General features: G+C 38.2%; 1 protein-coding gene across 11 annotated transcripts in view; it reads left to right on the forward strand.

Annotated features, from left to right (window-relative positions):
• The window catches only part of RBPMS (RNA binding protein, mRNA processing factor), a 173,605-nt gene that overhangs the window by 73,553 nt on the left and 79,419 nt on the right, over positions 1–20,633 (forward strand). For 10 of the 11 annotated variants that reach the window (XR_006294278.1, XR_006294279.1, XR_006294271.1 and 7 more), the window contains exons 2-4: positions 3,853–3,930; positions 6,901–6,939; positions 8,185–8,247. The exons of the other annotated variant lie outside the window; for it this stretch is intronic. Coding sequence is in view for 5 of the 10 variants with exons in the window: in XM_043560750.1 (XP_043416685.1) it covers positions 3,853–3,930; positions 6,901–6,939; positions 8,185–8,247 (180 nt within the window). In the remaining 5 variants the exon portion in view is untranslated. The remainder of the gene's footprint in view (positions 1–3,852; positions 3,931–6,900; positions 6,940–8,184; positions 8,248–20,633) is intronic. 11 annotated transcript variants of the gene reach the window in all.

The raw sequence follows: 20,633 nt of genomic DNA on the forward strand, positions 1-20,633 counted from the left end.
ATACCCATTTTTGTGTATATGTCCTACAAACACATGTTATACCTCTCAATACATGTGTGTGGGCTGTTTTACAGAATAAAATCAAACTATTTGTACTTTTTCCTTGAACATTCTTTTTCTTGGACATAATTTTTATTGCATAATATTGCATTTTGATGTAAATGAACCTTTATTTAAAAAAATTTTTTTAACGTTTTTATTCATTTTTTGAGAGACAGGGTGTGAGCGGGGGAGTTGCAGAGAGAGAGAGAGGGAGACACAGAATCTGAAGCAGGCTCCAGGCTCCAAGCTGTCAGCACAGAGCCTGTCACAGGGCTCGAACTCAGGAACCGGTGAGATCATGACCTGAGCCAAAGTCAGACACATACCCGACTGGGCCACCTACGTGCCCCTGAACCTTGATTTATATCAAGTAATATTTTGATAACCCCCAGATTTCTATTTTGCTGGTAAGTTGTTTGACTTGTAAGTTTGTAAAGTATTTTTCTTTAGAACAATACTATAAATGGTAGTTTATTTTCTAAGTTAACTCCCTAAATTTTAATTAATATCTGTCACATGGCTAAATGGACAAATGGCACTCCAGTGTTTAAACCATAGAATCTGCTTATTACATTATTTCCTTGGAAATTTGTAATCCAGTCAGTACCTGGCATAATGTCAGACATAATGGGTATTCAGCAAAATTTGAGTGAATGGGAGCTGGGATTCCCTCTCTTCCAGAGTGTCCTGGCTAGAGCAGCCAGGGACAGATGGTGTTTACTTACTTGGACTGTGGGAAGAACATTGTTGATGGCAGGGAGGGCATACTGGATACAGGATTCCCTCATCATCTGTGTCTTTGGCAGTTGTCAGTAATTTGGCCTTAGCTTTGGTAAAACAAAGTTCCTGGAAAAAGGAGTCTTTATCTCTGGCAAAGTTGAGGGAGACGGGAGACGGGAGAAGGCAAAAGGTAAATTGAATCTAATCAGCATTTGTAAAACAGTACTATCCAAGAGCAATGGAATACATGTTTGTTTTTAAGTACACAGCATTTATCATGTTATGGGCCATAAAAGAAGGAATTGAAGGGCAGTTTTTTTTAAAAAATTAAGCCTTATACCTACCATATCATTCAGCTCTTCCACTCCTAGGTAATTAACCAAGAAGAAAGAAAACGTATAACCATACAAAGACTTGTACAAATTGATGCATGTTCATCTCCAAAGCCATTTTATTTGTAAAAGCAAAAACTAGAAATAACCCAAATGTCCCATCAGTTGAATGGATAAATGAACTGTGGTGTATCCATACAACCGAATACTACACTACTCAATAATGAAAAGGAATAGACTATTAATCAACAGTGGATGAATCTCAGAATAGTTATGCTGAAGTAAAAAAGCCAGCCAAAAAGAATACATACTTTATGGCTCCATTTGTATAAACCATTGCACCATCCATAATCCTAGTGACAGAAGGCACAGATCAGTGATTGCCTGGTGATGTGGATGGTAGGACAGGGTAGCAGGAAACTTAGGTGATGGATATGTTAATTATCTTGATTATTGTGCTGGTTTCATAGGTTATAATATGTGGAAACTTATCAAATTTTAGGGGTGCCTGGGTAGCTCAGTTGGTCAAGTATCTGACTCTTGATCTTGGCTCAGGTCATCATCTCACGGCTGATGGGATTGAGCCCTGCTTTGGGCTTTGCACTGACAGCATGGAGCCTGCTTGGGATTCTCTCTGCCCCTCCCCTGGTCATGAATGTGCACGCACACTCTCTCAATTAAGTTTTTTTTTTTTTTTTTATGTTTATCAAATTGTAAATAAAATGTACAGTTTATTATGTAGTTGGCCCTTGATCTCTGTGGGGATTAGGAGCACCGATCGTCTGCACAGTCAAAATCCACATGTAATCTGTCTCCCTTATTACTTAACTCTCCTAATAGTCTACTATTGACTAGGAGTTTTACCAGTAACATAAACACATAGTTTGTATGTTATGTATTTTGTATGCTGTATTCTTACAATAAAATAAGCTGAGAAAAGTTATTAAGAAAATCATAGGGAAGAGAAAATACATTTATGGTACTAAACTGTATTGGGGGAAAAATGTGCCTGTAAGTAGACCAGTTAGTTCAAACCTGTGTTCGTGGGTCAACTGTATATCCCTTATAGCACAATAAAGTTATCTAAAATATGAATGAATAAAAATAAGGCCCTCATGATTCTGAGGCTGTTTACATCATCATAGTGTTGATTACACACCTGCATGCAAATGGCATGACATTTTACTGTCTGCTGGGTCAATAAAGGGTCTTGCCTGCTTTGTGCTTCTTCACAACCAGAATCAATAGAAAGTGTTAGGGTTCTAGAAAATCTCCCAGTTTTGCACTGAGGAAAAATCTAGATTTATAGATGGTTAACAATACGGCATTGAATTTTTCTTAAGGTAGCAACATGATTTCTAATGCCGAACTTCATCAAATTGTATCAGCCTGAGTAGAGAAGAATAGAATATGTGGGGGTGGAGTCAAATTTTCTAGAAATAGAGTAGAATGGTGGTTACCAGGGGATCAAGATGGGGGAGACAAGATGTTGGCCGGAGATTACAAATTTCCAGCTAGAAGTTGTAGAAGTTATGGGTATCTAATGCTCAGCACTGTGATTATAGCTAACAATACTGTATTCCTCATACTGGAAAGTCAGAGTAGATCTTAAATGTTTTCACCACAAAAAAAAGAAATGGTTGCTTATGTGACGCAGTAGTTAACGCTGTCGTGGTGATTACCAGTATATAAGTATATTGAACCATTACGTTGTACGTCTTAAACTTCCGCAATGTTACATGTTCATTATATCTCATTGTGTGTGGGAAGGTGTAGAAAACTTGACTGAAGGCACACAAAACACTAAGTAGAAAGAAAACATGGCGATGATAATTCAGTGATTTCTCCTTGCCTATTCAGTGAACACCAGATTCCTGAGGCATTGACTTTTGATGCCCCCTGTGGTTTGCTCTTCAGATACCTGTTCAGTTTTGGCTCACCCTTCTCCCAGAATATACTGTGCCATCACCCTCTTCATTGCCTTGGTTGTTAGTATTTTCTCTGCCTCTGAGTCTTGCCCGTTTCCTCTTACACTTTGTATCTGTGTGATAATATTCTACCTAATCATTAAGTTCCCAGTCAAATGCTAACATGTTTTTTCTGATCCTCCCAAATGAAAGTGTGTCGTCAGCGTTCTGTATTTTAGTAGAAATTAATCACATAATTTGTACCTTAGGCCTCATGGGGTATAGGTCAGTGAAGTCTTCCCTGCTGTTTTGGAACTGAGCAGATGGAGAGTTATGCATTTTGGCTACTATTTAGATGTGTTAGTCAACAAACTTTTTACATTTATTAAAATTAATTGTTAATGCCGACGAGGGAGAGGCAAGGACAAACAGGAAAAACCAAAAATTGTTCCGATTTTTATTTTGGAACCATGTTTTGCAGTCATTTGATATAGAGCAGGCAAGTGGTAGATTTGCTGTTCTCATGACTTCTGTTTTTCTTAAGCTCATATTTTAACTCTGTAGACCTTCTCTTCCCTTCATAGTGTTAGAACCAGGCAGTGGCTAATTGGGAAAGGAGAAATAAGTTTGTAAACTTAAATCAGCCAGAGGTAATTCACTCTGAGTAATTCCATAGAAATATTCAGGAGTTGCTTATTGGCATCTTAATGTTAGAATGTTAGTTGGGTTATGGAAAAAATACGAACTGGGTAGGACTCGTGAAGTATATGAAGGAATGTATTTTTGAGATTACAAGTGATAGCTGTTCTCTGGATCGTTCACTGTCTCGATCACTTCTGTTTATTTTCCAGGTCCGGACCCTATTTGTCAGTGGTCTCCCTCTGGATATCAAACCTCGGGAGCTGTATCTGCTTTTCAGACCATTTAAGGTACCTTTTCTCTTTGAGAAATTATAAAAAGCGACAAAAAGTATCTGTATAAGCTTCATGGGGGTTTCTGCAGGAAGAAATGATACGTTTGAGAAAGCATCTTGTAAAGTGACCTTCTTACAGGGTTGGTCAGTAAAGATTTAATCACTCAGTTCCAGTGTATGTTCTTAGGAACGGCTGAAATTGCCTTTGTCCTCCCCAACAGCTAATCTAGAAAAGTCTCTTTTACTAATGTGGACATGCATCTGACTCTTTGGCATGTAGAGCAGGCTTCGTGTCCTCCCTGTTTATCATCTGCCAATTGGGAGTATTCTTCTGAGTGCAGACTACCGAAAATACCATCAATTACTGTTATTTATATTGCCAGTGCAGTAATATAAGTCAAGCCCTATTCCTACAAGGTTTATTAGTTGGAATACTGTTGTTAATACTATTCTTTAGATATGGAAGTTAAGTGTACTTTTAAACTAAGTGTTTTTAGACAAAGAATATAACCACCATTACTTTTTCTGTGAGAAGAATGTCCTAAATCTCATACAAAGTAAAACAGAATTTTAAAGAATTACTTGGTGTACTGGGACATCACGAAATGCTTAACACAGTTGCCTGTCCATTGGGACTATCACGATAAAATCACTTTAGAGATAGTTATTTAACATTGACAGAATTGAGAACGTAACAGGTAATTGGACCACCAAGGAGAAACCTTGAAGGCTAACCTGTGTGGAGGATAAGAGAAAGATGGGACCGGGTACGTTGTGGGCTGGAGGCCTAGGCCCTCAAGGAGAGCATGTAGAAGTCGTGATAAATTCGGGGCTTGTGTCTGAGCTGGTCAGTGAGGACATGTTAGCAGCAGTGCCTGTCCAGGAGCACATTTAGGATTAGGTGGTGGGTCATCTTGATTAATGATGAAACATCCATCCTGTTGAAGCATGACCCCAGCCACAGAGGCAAGACAGATTGAGGGACAGAATTCAGCTTCTCAGGGAGGAGAGAGTAGGATGTAACAGCTGAAAACATCTGGGTAGGAAAGGAAGAAAGAAGGTTGAAGGGGCAGCCAGCTAAAGACCAACAAAGGTAAGAATCTAGCTTATGTCCTAGGAAGGCACCATGTATTAATAGACCTGCCTCGATTCTGATAGCCATCCCCTTACTGTAACAATGATGACAGTACAGAGGGAAACAGAAGGGTTAATCATGCGTAGCTGAGAGGAAGTGGGGGAGAAAAGATGATGGTGTGAGGAGAGTGTCAACTTCATAGGATTTCCTGAACATCTTTTGCAAGGTTGCCATTTCTACTGTCTGTCCCTTTTGTACGATGAGGACTTTTTAATTGATTTGATCATCTAAAAGGACAGAATACTGTTAGGTTTTTGTGTGTATAGAGAGATTTAGCCAGCAAGCTTCTTACATGAATTACCCCCATTGAAATCTCACCACACTCAATTCAGGTGGGTTGGCCTCAGTTTTTCAAATGAGGAAAGTGAAACTTGTATAACTGAATAAATTTTACTCCAGTTCACACATAACAAATGGCAGGGCTAAGATTCAAACGCAAGCAATTTGCCTCTGCCATCCATGTTCTGAACTAGTCTGTGATACTGCTTTTCTGTTTGTGACTTGGGAGCACAATATATCGCTACCCGTGGTGTTGTACTTGAGTGAAATATCCATTTGTCCTTTGCCTCTGAGGCCTCCAGAGTGTTTAAGCCTCCAAGTTTTTCAGAGACAGTGCACCTTGAAAAAGGAAGAGGCAGGACTGTGAATCATGACCTCTCTGGCCAGAAGAGCTCAAGGCCTTTGAGGTAAAATGTTTACAGTAGCTAATTGGTAACATAGTTCTCTGTTGGGAAGATACGAGGAAGAATCAATCCCAACATCCTGCCCAGAAACCCCAACGCTAGAGTCAGGACCCTGGTACATTCCCAACAACCCTCTTTTAATTAAAGTCCCTGGAGGCTGACCCTAGTCTGCAAATCTGTCTTGGCACTGATATGTGTGGTGGTCAATCATGTCAAGTGGTGTTTTTTTCCCCTTCGTGTCATCCATCAGTACAAGCCACCAGCCATTGATTATTTTCAGAAATAAACACACTTTGTTATCCTTATCCTGAGGAGCCAGGAGGGGCGAAGCGAGGGAGTGAAAGGGAGGGTTTCTATCCTCCTTGAGGATGAGCTGCAGTAAAAAGCCAACAGGGAGTTTTTGCATGTTCCAGTCGGAATACCAGCATGAAAACTGGCTGCTTCAATAAGTAAGCAAAATAACTCAACAGAATTTAGCATCACTACCTGCTAAACTTTTCCTGGCAGTTTTGAAATTTTGCATAAGTAGTTCTACCTGGTACATTCGTAATGTTTTCATGTTATTTTATAGCAAACACATGACCAAGTCATCACATACTTCCTATCTTACTGAATTTACTCCCTTCACTCTCTTAGTTCTGTAAAATGAAAAAGCCCTGTTGACAGGAACCCATCTTCCTACTATTATATAATTTCATTGAAAAAAAAGGATAGGAAACATAGATACGTGCATAAATTTCAGGATCTGATTTGTTTTAGGCCTTAAGTGTGGAAGCATAGGTAGATGTGTGTGTGCATGCGTGTGTAAAATTTGCTTTCTCAGTTACCTTAAGAGGCGTTTGTAAGAAGAGTTAGATGGTCAGGAGTCAAAGGACTCATTTTTACTTGAGCAAGATGCTATTAAAATTGTTTTTTGGGGGTGCCTGTGTGGGTCAGTCAGTTAAGCCTCCAACTCTTGATTTCTGCTCAGGTCATGATCTCATTCATGGTTTGGGAGTTTGGGCCCTGCTTTGGGCTCTGTGCCAACAGCATGGAGCCTACTTTGAAGGATTCTTTCTCCTTCTCTGACTGCCCCTCCCTTGCTCGCTCACTCAAAAAAACTTTTTTTTTTTAATTGTTTTTTTTTCTTATCTTTTTTGGTCTAAATTTGGTTCTTCTTAATTTTCAGGGCTACGAGGGTTCTCTTATAAAGCTCACATCTAAGCAGGTAAGAATTTCAAACTTGCATATAAATGATCCAATTCTATAATAAATTTGAATTGACTTTCTTCAGGAATGTTACTGGGGCTGAGCATTCTCTTTTTTTAATTCTCATTAGGATTTGAGTTTTGTTGTTGACTTAAAATTAAGGGTGAGATTGGTTAGGAATTAGCACAGGAAAATGATTCATAATTCCATTGTCTCCAGCTAGGATATCTGAGGCTGTCCCTGAGGAAAGCAAACGTAATGCCTCCAGCATGGTTATATTGGGATTGGTCTGTATATTCAAAACAAATTATCCAAACCCACTTTTATTCCCAATTCTTCCTTTAAAAAAAAAAAACATAGACAAAATTTCGCAGTGTATAAATATCTGTTGATGAGGACTCATGCTGTCTTTCTTGTGTTTCAAACTGCTAAAATCAGGCATAGTCCCCAAGTCTAGAGTCCCCAAGTCTAGAGTGGTGCAGAATGGAGGGTGGCAATCCATGACCCTGATAGCTTCTAGAAGCTTCTTGAAGATTTTTAACTATATGCTTCCCCCGCCCCCAAAATGCTGAATACCTTAGCATGCTCACCTCTCAGAGTCACTTTTCATCTCTCAATAAAATATTCTCTGATTCATTATAAGTAAGCTGTGTTGCAAGCATCTTTCTGGACTAGAAGTCCAAAGGGATTATCACTCCTCTCTATTCAGTTGGAACAATTTGGTTTACCCAGCTAGTTAAACTTTTTTAAGGTATCCCTTGGGATTTGCCATGGAAATGCATTTTGTAAATTTGATCATGCAGTGAGAGTACAGGGCTTTTATCATTGTGTCATTGTATTCCTTGCACTTACAGTGTACCAAAAGGTGATTCGGTTCTCTTTCCATTTTAAAAGATGAAGAAACTGAGGTACAGTGAATTTGATTTAGGAAAGTAGAGCCTCTTGACCCAAGTTTTCCTCTATTCTCTTGTTCACTGCTGCTCACCTTCCAACCCCTTCTAGATTTTTTTTTTTTTTTTTTTTTATGATTCTCTAAATCCCCAGCTGTGCCCTTGAAGAACCACTCTCACAATCCCTTTTGATTCATGTTAGAAATTTGGCTAAGCCACTGCGTCATGATTCTTTTGAACTGGCTTTCTTATTTCTTCTACCCATTGCCTGTGGTCATTTCTTTATCTTAGCTCTTCAGTTTGACATCACCTTTGACCCAGAAAAATATATATCCCCTGATTTGTTTTTTCTTCATATTTTTTTCTTTCCTCAGCCCGTAGGTTTTGTCAGTTTTGACAGTCGCTCAGAAGCAGAAGCTGCAAAGAATGCTTTGAATGTAAGTAGTGATGATGTAATCATTGGTGTTTCCTTGTGAGGTGGGGGGAGGTAATACAACCTCTTTGGACAGGAAATCACATGGATGGAATATGACTGCTCAATCTGATAGGGAGGGATTCATCAATTAGCTATCTAAAGAGATTTTTCCTGGGGTGCCTGGGTGGCTTAGTCGGTTGAGCATTGGACTTCGGCTCAGGTCATGATCTCACAGTTCATGGGTTTGAGTCCCACGTCAGGCTCTGTGCTGACAGTTCGGAGCCTGGAGACTGCTTTGGATTCTGTGTCTCCTTCTCTGCCCCTCCCTTGCTCACGCTCTGTCTCTCTCTCCTCTCTCAAAAGTAAACATCAAAAAATTAAAAAAAAAAAAAAAAGATTTTTCCTTGAATTGTGGTCACATGTGCAAACTATTAAACAATGCCCTGCTCTTCTCCAGCTTTTACTGTAATGTTCAAAATACCTGACAATGCCTTATTTTAATTCGGCCCAATCAGTCCCCATGGTCATGTGCAGTTTAGTTTGGCCATTGTTATATTCTCAAAGGCTAAGGCTAACCCAAGAGTAGATCAAAATCTTGGCTCTCCTCATCTCATGAGACTTACATTTTAGGTATGTGGTTTTTTTTTTTCTTTTCATTTTAAGGTTATAGTCTTTATTATCCTGGTTTTCCCCAAAGACATTGTGCTATAATAAATGGCTGTCAGCTGTAACTGAGTAGAGATACCTGTGTTTGGTTTGTAGGCTTCTTGTCTACATATGTTTTGAGACTTGCCAGCTTTATTTTAGCAAATATTTTCCCCCTTTAGTATGCCAGGAAACAAAACGACTTAAGAGGAACCAAGCTGAGAGAAGGTGAAAGGAAGCAGCATTTGAGTTCCAGATGCTGAGGGCTGATCCTGAGGTTAAGAGTTGTAGTGAGAATTCTGGATCCATCCTGCTTCAGGCAGTTGGCCTAACTGGCTGTGAATAAGATTGATGAAAGTGGCCAAAAGGATTTAGGGTACTTCTTAAAAGGCAAGTGGCCCCTAGACTGTTGCAGTCTGAGTGTGATGGTATAGACCTTTGTGTTGCTATGGAACCTGCAGGTGCCCCTCCCAGCTGCTCCTTTGAGCACTTGGGTGCTAAGGCGGACCATACCGAGGAAGGCTGGAGGGGAGACCTGGTGTCCTGGAGACTCCGAGGGCCAAGGCATAGGGCCTCCAGGGCGTCTGTTTAGTCATCATAATGGTGTCATTGTGACATGATCTTGAAAGGTTTTTAACCTTTGGAAAAAATGTACACACTCTCAGATGAAATGGTTTGCTTGTTGTTCTGGAACATCTTTAGAATCCAGGAGCTCTCAGGAGCTCAGGATTTTCCTGGATTTGGATAAAGTAACCTTCTGGTGAGAAAAACTGCTTCCACACCCTGTTTGTCTTCCACAGAACAAAATGTAAACCAATTTTTTATTGCATACCAGTGGTACACACTAAAATGTAAAAATTGTTTTGATTTTACCATTACATAGATATAGCCAGAATTTTCTCAATATAAACAAATTTTAAGCATATCAAAACTGATTCTGTTTAGATGGTGGTGTTCTTTCATTCTTGCCACCATGTTCTTTGTTGTTGTTGTTCCTATAAAGGAAGTTAACAGCAGTTGAAGCTTGTTTACAGAATGGGTTTTCCATGGCTTTACTGTCTGAAGAACACTAGGCTTTTATATAAAGTGGACTTCTCTCATCTGACAAAGTTATCTCACGGTAACTTGGGAAGCACTCCAAGTGAAACAGTTCAACTTCTATTCTATTCTATGGACCTAAGGGTAGCTCTTAATATTTACCTGTGGATTATTGAACCTGAGCTTGCTTCTGCTCAGAGGCTGACTTATGAGTGCAGGGCATTTATTGAGCTCTTGGTTGATTTCTTTCTTGACATTTTAATTTTTATATATAAAGCATGAGAGGTCTTTGTACCTTAGAAACCATCCTGTTGTTACAGTTCTGGGAATGGAGACCTGGAAAGGATGAATGGCTCAGTCAGAAAGCATATTAAAACAACAACTAGAAGTAAGCCTTTTGCATCTTAATCCTGTCTCCTTTGTACAACATCTTGATGCTTGCTTCGTCCATGGAATGTTGCTGTGTTTTTCCTGGTGGCGGTGACAGACTATTTAATGCATATTGTCTGGGACAAATGGTCATGATAAAGTTTGGTGTTATGTGACAATGGAGCAGGATTTCTTTTCTCTACAGAGAAAATGGGCCCGTTCAGGACAATGTACTTAATCATTGAAGCCGACACATTCTATGATCCCACATATTCTGTTTTCAGGGTAATCTTTTCTAATAGGTGAATTTAAAACATACGGTACTCCTAGCTGTTAGAAAATTTTCTCCTCTCATGTCATTTGTCCAGGCTTCTCTCACAAGCTTTTCCTCACATTCCTTTGGGAAAAAGTTCCACGTTGTAATGTTTTGTCTTATTCTACAATTGAAAAACTAAAGCCTCAGTCCAGTAAGTCTCTCTATATAGAATAGTTCACAGTGTTATGAACCACTTCTCCATGCTTCTCTTGTTGTCTTTCTCAGTCATGGTTACTGTCTGGTTATTAGTATTAATAATCAGTCTTTTCCCAAATGACTGATTTTTAAATGTGCTTTCTTCCATTTTTGGATTAAGTCATTTTGATAATTTTACGGAAAAACATGTTCACATTGAATTAAGTGGCAACATTGAACTTTTATCAGGAGGTTATTCAAATCTTCTAAAGTAAATACAGTGTATTTTGTTTTTACAGCAAAAACTCCCAACTTAAGCTAAAAATAACCCAAACCCAGACTTCCCTTCAGGTTATCTATGGTTCCATTAATTCACATGATTAGAAACCCCATCCATTCTTTAACCTGACAGCAAAATATCTGACCTATCCTTCACCCTTTATACACGTTTGTAATTTCCATACTGGCAGTTTACTGTTTTTCATGCTGATGGAAGGGGTTGCTGATAAACCAAAGTGTCTGGTAATCTTTAGGATTTGTTTATAATTTTGGAATGTAAATCAAATATGGTGAGTAATATTGAGAGTTACCCTGGTTTAGTAAAAATTTGTGCAAGTTTTAAAAAGAAACTTAGGAAATAGAGCAGGTATAAGGGTAAGGACCCTGAGCAGAGGTGAGAATAAGCCATCCTGGCTTCCTACCAACTGTGAAGACCCCAATATTGCCACTGTTGCCTCGCTGAAATCTTGTTTTAATAAATAAGAGTGATTTGTAGTTAACACTTCAGATTGACAGGCTTGTTGTGGTCCTTGCTTGTGTAAGTTTCCATAACAGGCATTGTCTTACTCTGGTGTTTGGGAGTCACTCATCTAAAGTACAGTTGACCCTTGAACATCATAGGGATCAGGGGCTGACCACCCCTTCAGTAAAAAACAAAAACACATAAATAACTTTTGACTCCCTCAAAACTTAATATTCTACTGTTGATCAGAAGCTTTATTGATAATATAGTCAGTTAACACATATTGTATGTTATATGTATTGTATATTGTATTATATGTATTGTATATTGTATTTTTACAATAAAGTAAACTAGAGAAAAGAAATGTTAGGAAAATACATTTACAGTACTGTATTTATTTAAAAAAAGGATTTTTTTTTTCCATGTAAGTAGGCCCTCAGAGTCCAAACCCATGTTGTTCAAGGGTCAGCCGTACCTTGACAGGTTGTGTGTGAACCTCTGGAGTATATGTGCCATTTTGTTTGAAATACCTCTTCCCCTAATTTTATATAGTTGTTACTGGGCTAGGTTTTATTATAGACTCTATTGTAAATTATTATATCAGAATTAGAGAAGTCTGATGCAGTCAAACTGTACATCACTACAATTTGCCTTCACAACTAAACATTGCCTAGATAAACACGATAATTGGTGTTCTCTCAATTATACTAGTTGATGTAAAATATCTCTAATTATCATTGTACCCCCCAAGTCTATTGGATTCTTAAGTTTATTGAGATATAACTCACATAGCATACAATCCATTTAAAGTGTACAGTTCAGCGAGGCACCTGGGTGGCTCAGTGGGTCAAGCATCTGACTTAGGCTCAGGCCATCATCTCGCAGTTCCTGAGTTGAAGCCCTGCATTGGGCTCTCTGCTGTCAGCTCAGAGCCTGTTTCAGATCCTCTGTCTCTCTGCCCTTCCCCTGTTTGCGCTTTTCCTCAAAGATAATTAACTATTAAAAACACGCTTAAAAATTGTGCAAGTCAATGAGTTTTGATGTCATTCTTAAAATTATACTTAAAATTTTGCCATCTTAGTGATTTTTTAAGTGCACAATTCAGTGGTGTATAATTACATTCACCGTGTTGTGCAGCTGTCACCGATGTCTCTTTGCAAAACTTTTTCATCATCCCAAACTGTGTAACTGTTAATCAGCACTTCCCAATTTTTCCTTCTAGCCACTGGTTAACCTCTAGTTTATTTTCGGTCTCTAGCCTATTCTGGATATTTGTCCTTTTTGTGTTTGGCTTCTTTCACTTAGTGTAATGATTTCAAAATTCATCCATGTTGTAGCCTATGTCAGAGCATCGTTCCTTTTTTGGCTGATATATTGTTATATGGGTCTACCATCTTTTATTTATCCATTCATCTGTCGATGTATGCTTAGGTTATTTCCACCCTTTTGCCCTCGTGAATAATGAACGCTTCAGTGAACATTGGCGTACAAGTATCTGTTTGAGTCTCTCTTTTCAGTTATATTAGCTATATACCTAGGAGTAAAATTGCTGACTCATATGGTAATTTTATCTTCCACTTTTTGAGGAACTTCCAAACCTTTCCATAGTAGCTGCACCATTTGAAATTCCCCCCAGTAACATATATGGGATTCCAATTTCTCCATATCTTCCCCAATACTTGTTTTTTAAATTAGGGTCATCCTAGTAGGTATGAAGTGGTGATTGGGTTATTGATAAATACTTTTTGACTGATTTCAATAGATTTGGGTTCTTTTGGAATCCTACCTGACAGAAAATGTTTCTTTTAACAGGGATTAGTAACATTTCTGTGATGTCAATTCTAATCAATAGAACTGTGTTACCATTAAATAGCTTAGTTTACCTGTTAATAAAAGAAGGGTAGGAAAAAAACCCAACCTTTTTACCTGTTAATAAAAGAAGGGTAGGAAAAAAACCTAACCTTTACATGATTCAATCTTAATAAGTTAAGACTTAGGATTTGTGCTCTTTTATGTACAGTATGCAAGACAAAAAGGAATGGTATTTTCTCAAGGTCTAAAAAGACTTTGGAATAGAAATTAAAAAGCAGTTTGGTTTTGAAGAGGAAAAGTGCAGTCATGCAGACTTACAGTGCAAAGAAGCCTTAATAAAGAGAAAATGAAGAGAAATTGAGGGTATGTAGTATTAAATTCTTAACGATTGAGGAAATTTATCAGTTCAGTAGCGCGTATGGTAAAAAGAATTTTTAGGAAAATCTTTAATTTCTAAGAAAGCATGTTGAAAAGGTACTTGATACTGTCACATGTTGAGAAAACAGCCCATCTAATCCAGGGAAACTTTTGCTTTTCCATCCACATAAATTCCCGGCATTGAAGTAAACACTATGGTTATTTATATCACAGTGATTCCAGCCTTGTACACAATTTAATTTTGTTGAATAGTTTTAGCTCTCCAACTATCGAATTACCAAACAGTATGGCATTAATGAATCCATTAGTTCTATACCAGACCCCTCCTCATACACAGGGATATTATTCACTTCCAAAAGTGTTAAAAGGAAATCGAGCCAAAACACTTGCAGATGTTCTAAATGTGAACCTCTACTAGGAGTATACTTTCTTAGTGAAAAGATGTGGCCATAAAGTGCTGGTACAGACTCTGAGTCCTGAGGGACACCAGGGCAGTCAAGATAGGCACTGGTCGCACAAAGGTATTTTGGCTCTGGTTTGACAGAAGTCTGGACAACAGTCTCTGTTTCCTGTATCACAGGTTTTCCTGATAGGTTGTGCAAGTTAGGACTTTTGATCTTAATATTTGTACAGCTTGTGAGTTAGGTGAATTATTTCCACTAAACAAAAGTTTTCACAAACACAAGCATCCAGATGGTGTATTTCAGCTCCCCCTCACCAAGCACTATGTCAATATGTTTCTTATCAGTTTTAAAATTTTCTCCCTAAATTTCTCTTTGCCTATTGCTCAATATGGTTGAAGAGGCCCAATTAGTGTGATCCCAGCTGGGACTTTTGGATGGGAAATATGCAAGGCTGCCAGATGAGATCATGAGTCCGATCTAATGTTTATCTGTTAAATCTGTTTATAACTGCTTACTCTTGACTTGCAAAGTTCTAAGGCAGCCATTTGACGTCACTGGGTTCGGGACTATGTCTGTGCCGGTCAGTATAGAGTTGCTATGATGCAGGGTTATTGGACTCTTGTCTTTTTTCTCAACCCCGTGCACTTTGGGACTTGACAAACACTCAATCCAGCTAGCCCCATCAAAAAAATTTGAGATAGGTTCTCCACAAAAGTTACATCACCAAAAGTGACTCATAACCCAAATACAATGTAAAAAAGTAAAAATAGTAAATGATTGTTTAATAAGTTCTAGAATCTGTCAGATTATTTTTCTGTGCTTTTCTCAACGGTGGTCCTGCATTTTTGGGTTGTTATAAAACCTTGGGATGGTACAGCACATAATTTAAAAATTGTTCTTAAAAACAACTAATGAAGATGAATGCAAGAAATTTGTTAAATTTCTAATTAGAGTCTTTGCCTGAAGAAAAGTAGGTTATTTAAATCTATTAAGCATTCACATAAGAAACTGGACAATACAATGCTACTAAAAGTAATCCTAAGAAATGTAGGGCCACCTGGGTGGCTCAGTCAGTTAAGCAGTCGACTTTGGCTCAGGTCATGATCTCACGGTTCGTGGGTTCAAGCCCCACCTCCGGGCTCCGGGCTCACAGCTCGGAGCATGGAGCCTGCTTCAGATTCTGTGTCTCCCTTTCTCTCTGCCCCCTCCCCTGCTCTTTAAAAAATGTTTTTTAAAAAATGCTAAGAAATGTTAACATCATCCCCAAAGGAAACAAGCAGGAAGAGCCACTGATTCTCACACATAAACTGATTTATATTCCGATGATAAGTATGTGTGGAAATCTCAAGTTCATCAGCTATCACATGGCTATGTGAGACAGCCCTCAGACTTTGCATTGCAGCCTTTTTTTGAGGACCTAACTTGTTTAAACTTAAACTCCCTTTTAAATAGCTATTTCATATTGACCTATCTCCATGGTTCTTCAGGTGATCCAGAAATGTTGAGAATCTATTTGCCTCTTTTGTAAATGTAAGTAGAAAATAAAGTTAGTGTTTATGGAACACGAAGTGCAAAGAATGAGTTATTTGCTAGGACTCTTGCTAAGAAGCTGGGCCAGTTTTAGAGTGAAAGCTCTCTAGGCCATTCACATTGCTGATTTTTCTGCAGTGCAGCACATTTTGGCCCCTGAGATCACTCTTTATTGTAAAATCACTTTTTATTTTTTAGCGTATGATCATACCATACTAATGACTAGGGGTTACAGAGCTTCCACACTGGCTTAATGTTTCTGAAATTCTGCACAGATTTTAACTTTTGGCCCACAAAGATTTTGTCTTAGTGTATAACTGGAATGCTTCAGAACTTTTTAAAGACTTGAGGAGTAGGGATGGGACTTGACCCCCCCCCCCCACCTTAAAGTGGAATAGAGTGTTTTGACAAGACATTTGTCAATGGCTATATTCTTATTTCCTCACAAGTACATACATTATGAGTTATTTTCTTTCTTTATAATTAGTGTAACCTTTTCATGCCATTTTAATGGGTATTTAATAATTATTACATAGGAACATTAAAAAGTTTAAAATTACAGAACCATAATAGTCAAGGACTTTTATGTACATAAAAATAAAGGGGAGGAGAAATAGAGTAAATGCTTCTGGAATATGAAGATAGATAGCTATATAACCTGCATTGTAAATATGGGATTAGGAGGAATAAGAAATAGTTCTAATGAACAGGATTATACGGACTAATCTACAATCTTAAAAAAATACGGTCACAAAATGCTAATACTTATACAAAAATAAACCATGAAAGATACTTTTAGGACTAAAATTTCTAAAAATGTAGTAAATTTCAGTAGAGAATTATTGAAAAATTAAGTGGTACCTAGAGTTACCTGGACATTGAATAGAAGGATCTAAGTTTTTGTTTTCTAGCCGTTGTGGGGCAAGTTAATTTTAAAGATTAATGTTTTAAAATTTAAAATTCAAAGATCTAAATAATTCCCCTAGAGAATGCAGTTGTGTAGAAAATTTCTAGTGTAAACTAGTAACCATTGGCTCTCTTGTATTTTGAATCATTTTTAATCCATTTTGTCCTTTATTTGCCTTACATAAACCATCGCTCAAAAGTAAATGGATGAATAAATACACAGGACTTAAAGAATAAATTTGGAAACATATTATGGGAAATGAAAATAAGTTTAAATGGAAAGGAATTCATGTTCTCAAGCAGGGTAGTTTATAATAAAGGAGCGAAAACAGGCAGAGTATAATATAAAGTGTTACTGTACTTTCAAAAGTATGAATAGAAATCAGAATTCACACAATATTACAGTATAATTTTTCATAGAATTTTAATATTCATATAGAAGGCCAATGTAATTGTGCAAATGAACATTGAACAGAAGGCAGAAGAAACTGTTGAGGGTTACAGGTCCTGGCTACACCTCAATGAAAAAAAGCAAACAACAAGGTTATGAAAGAATCAGGCTGTTTACACATCTTAGAATGCTAAATAAATGAAAACACTAATGGAGGAAACCTTTTTAGGTTTAGAAAGGTCCTACCTAACTAGTAGGAAGATGTTGACTTTTCTAGCACTTCACCATGTCATCTTGGTTTATCTGTAGGGGTGTTCACCAAAATACTAAAAACCTACTGTGTATTTGGTAGGGTAGTTCTGTGTATTTCTGCAGAACATTAAGTGTTACTGTGTTGGTACCTGTGAAAAGGTGCCTAAATCTCTAAATTGAGACTGAGAGAGGAGAACAGAAAGTTGCTTCTTGGTAACCAGTTATCATGTCTGAGAGACTTTCTAGTCAAAGGCAGTGTAATAAAAGTGTCAGTCAAGCTGACCTGGTTCAAATCCAGATTCTGCCACTTACTGATTCAAGACCCTCCTCTGGACCGCAGTTTTCCTCCCATTAATATTCTGTTGATAGTACTTATCTCAAAGGGCATAGGGATCAAAGTAAATGCGATAGATAATTTTAAAGCCACTCGCACTCAATAATAGTAAGAATTCTGGTAATTAATGGGGATGATGATCTTCACAAAGGACTGCTTTTTATTCCTTAAGCCCCCTTTGCTACAGCCTGATTTTAAAATAATGTCTGTAGAATCCCAAATTCCACTAGGTTCAGAGTAGTTCTGAAGACTTATTTGTATTATAATTAACAGTAAATTGATCATCAGTCCTTTCTTGGAGCTTTTTTGGGAAACAGAGTTGCAATATGGTCCTTAATATTCTCAAGCCTTCAAAATATTGCAAGCCCAACCAACGCCCCCCCTCCTTTTGTCCATTTCAGATTCCAGTTGAATCTGTTTAAAACCAAAGACCCCACATCCATTCCATATAAATTCTTTATTTAGCAGCCAGTGAGATTCCTTAGTTAATTGTCAGACAAGCCTTTTTGCAGAGAGGTTTAGCCTCAGCCTTGTTAGATCACCAGTAAATGGCCTGAGGTAGTGCGTTAGAACAGTGGCAGAGCACTGATTTAAGTTGCTCAGAGGTGAGATCAGTTTTGACCTATTTTAGTTCTGTTCTCAGTGCAGCGCAGGAAGTACTTTGCAATGAACTTCTGAAGTTTGGACTTGTTTACATTCTTTCTTACTAACTTGTGCCTAAGCCCCAAACTCTTGGTTGGAAAGAGAGCTTGCAAGGTCTGTGCTAGATAGTTTTTTCAAAAACCAGTTTAAGGAGCAAATGCTCCTCTCTTTTCTTATTTCTATATTTTTACTGTATTCATCAGAGAACAGATTTTTTTCCCCACCCATGAATTGATTTATCTGTAGTGTTTTTTTTTTTTTTAACTTTTTTTTAATGTTTATTTTTGAGAGAGACAGAGTGGGGAGGGGCAGAGAGAGAGGGAGACACCGAATCTGAAGCAGGCTCCAGGCCCGACATGGGACTCGAACTCATGGACTGTGAGATCATGACCTGAGCCGAAGTTGGACACTTCCCCAACTGAGCCACCCAGGTGCCTCTGTAGTGGTATTAATATGTGACTTTGAGAACCAAATAATTTATTAGTATAGATGGCACTCATTTTTGCCCCCAGTAAAGTTGATTTCCAAAAATATTTATTTTTAAATGTAATACAGCCTTCCTAAAGAATTGCCATTATCCTGTTATGCAGCTTAAAAATCAGTAACACCTATGTACACGTTTTCTACTTCCTATTGGTATTTAGTTTTAAGATGACCTAAACTTGGTTGTGCATAGGTTATGCATACATCATGTAGGAGATGCCCCTGGATCTTGTTGACGGGAGGAGTGTTCATTGATGAAAAACTGGAAAGTAGGAACAAGGCTATAAAAATATACTTGGAGGCCTGTTGTGGGCTGTTGTGTCTGATCTTTAAATGGAAGTCTTTCCAAAATGGTTTTGGAAAGTTGAGGCAATGGTCTTTTCAGTTGTAGAGTTTGTTTATATATCGGCACTTGTTTCTCCTCTCCTCCCTCCATCTCTTTTGTTTCTTCTGCATCAGCCACTAATAAAGGTTCAAAGTAAACTTTGCAGAATGATCCTTAAAGAAGATACAGAATGTTAAGCTGGCTCTTCAAATGATCCAACAAGCACTTGAGGTCAACCTAAAAGAAGAGTGTGTTAAATGTATTTTCTTAGTCTGCCTACCTTACAAGTAGGACTTATTCTTCATATGCTTTTGTATATAGACGAAGAATACTTGGTTTTTAGAACTCTAAGATTCATTATATTGCACAGGGTTAATCATCTAAGAGTTCATAAGGTATTTTGATACAAACCCACACACATCTATTGTCTCATTTTGCCTGGCATGTGCCTAATATGTGTTAGAGAAGCAGGGTGGTCTCCTTCTTTTCAATGATTAGAAAATTAGTTTGTAATTAGTATGATTGCCTTTTCCTAAACTGACCTGGTTTAGGAATACGAACTATGGCTAAGAATAGGGTTGTGATTTCTTTTATTGGCTTTATTGTTTAGGTTTTTTCCTCCATGCCAAACTCACTGATTGAAGCCTATGATCTGGACTTTACAGAAACCATATTACCTAGAAATCCTGTACACTGACGCACATTATGTTTTATGACTCAGAAGTTTTTGTTATGATAGCCATAGGCTCTGGACAAGTACTTGTGGGAAGTGCTTGTGGGACGGACTTGGTTGAGGCAGAACGTCTTTATTTCCCAAATGAGTGAAGTTAACCATTAAAAATCTGAGGAGTGGAGCAACAAACATCAGACTGGATTGTAACAGGCCAATGTGAAGCAGATGTGGACCATCACAAGTTTGTTTTGATATTCTTTCAAGATACTGTCAGGGTCAAACCCTTAACTAGATGAAGATACTACCTAGGATCTGCTTCCTTTCAAGCTTTCACTGGTAGTGTCACTTGTTGAGTGGCTTCGTTCAGCAGGTAGTGGGAGTAAAAGGTGGTCCTGTAGCTGCTGCCTTTCCCCCTGCAAAGGGAGGAGAAGGGATGGTTTACCGGTGTAGTCATCCCAATGATGAGAACTTGGGGCGGTGGTATTAGGACTATATGGTGACGGGGACGGCTAGCAGCACCAGCCGCATCTGGTGTTTGCGTGTGAAGGGTTCTAAAAAGTGCCTTTTTCTCTACCAGAGCAGTTGACCTCTGTTTACCTTCAAAGTCCTCAGAGTGAAAATATTAATGTCAGGATTCCTGAAGGAAAGGATACCTTCTGCACTCTGGCCTATGTTTCTTTCCACATAACAGTATCTATTTCAAAGCGTCACTGTAAAATACTGCTTTAGTGGGTAACTGTGCTTGAAGTGGAGACCTCCCCTTCCTAACATTGTCAGGGCCCAGGTCTTTCGATCATCCTTTTTAGGACAGTTTGAGAACATAGTGGCAAAAGTTCAAACAATCATGCCCTCTCAACCCTTTGGAAAATAAACTCTGTTTGACTCTGATTCTGTTGACATATTTAAGATGGAGTTTATAGCTTCTTCAAAGACCCTGTCATGACTTTACAGTCATCCTATACAAAGCAGATTCTCCTAGGGCATGGTTATGTACACAGGGGGTGGCTGGCTAACATAAAGTGTGCATTAGTGG

Source organism: Prionailurus bengalensis, chromosome B1 (assembly GCF_016509475.1).
Source record: "Prionailurus bengalensis isolate Pbe53 chromosome B1, Fcat_Pben_1.1_paternal_pri, whole genome shotgun sequence".
In the NCBI taxonomy this organism is placed as follows: Eukaryota; Metazoa; Chordata; class Mammalia; order Carnivora; family Felidae; genus Prionailurus; species Prionailurus bengalensis.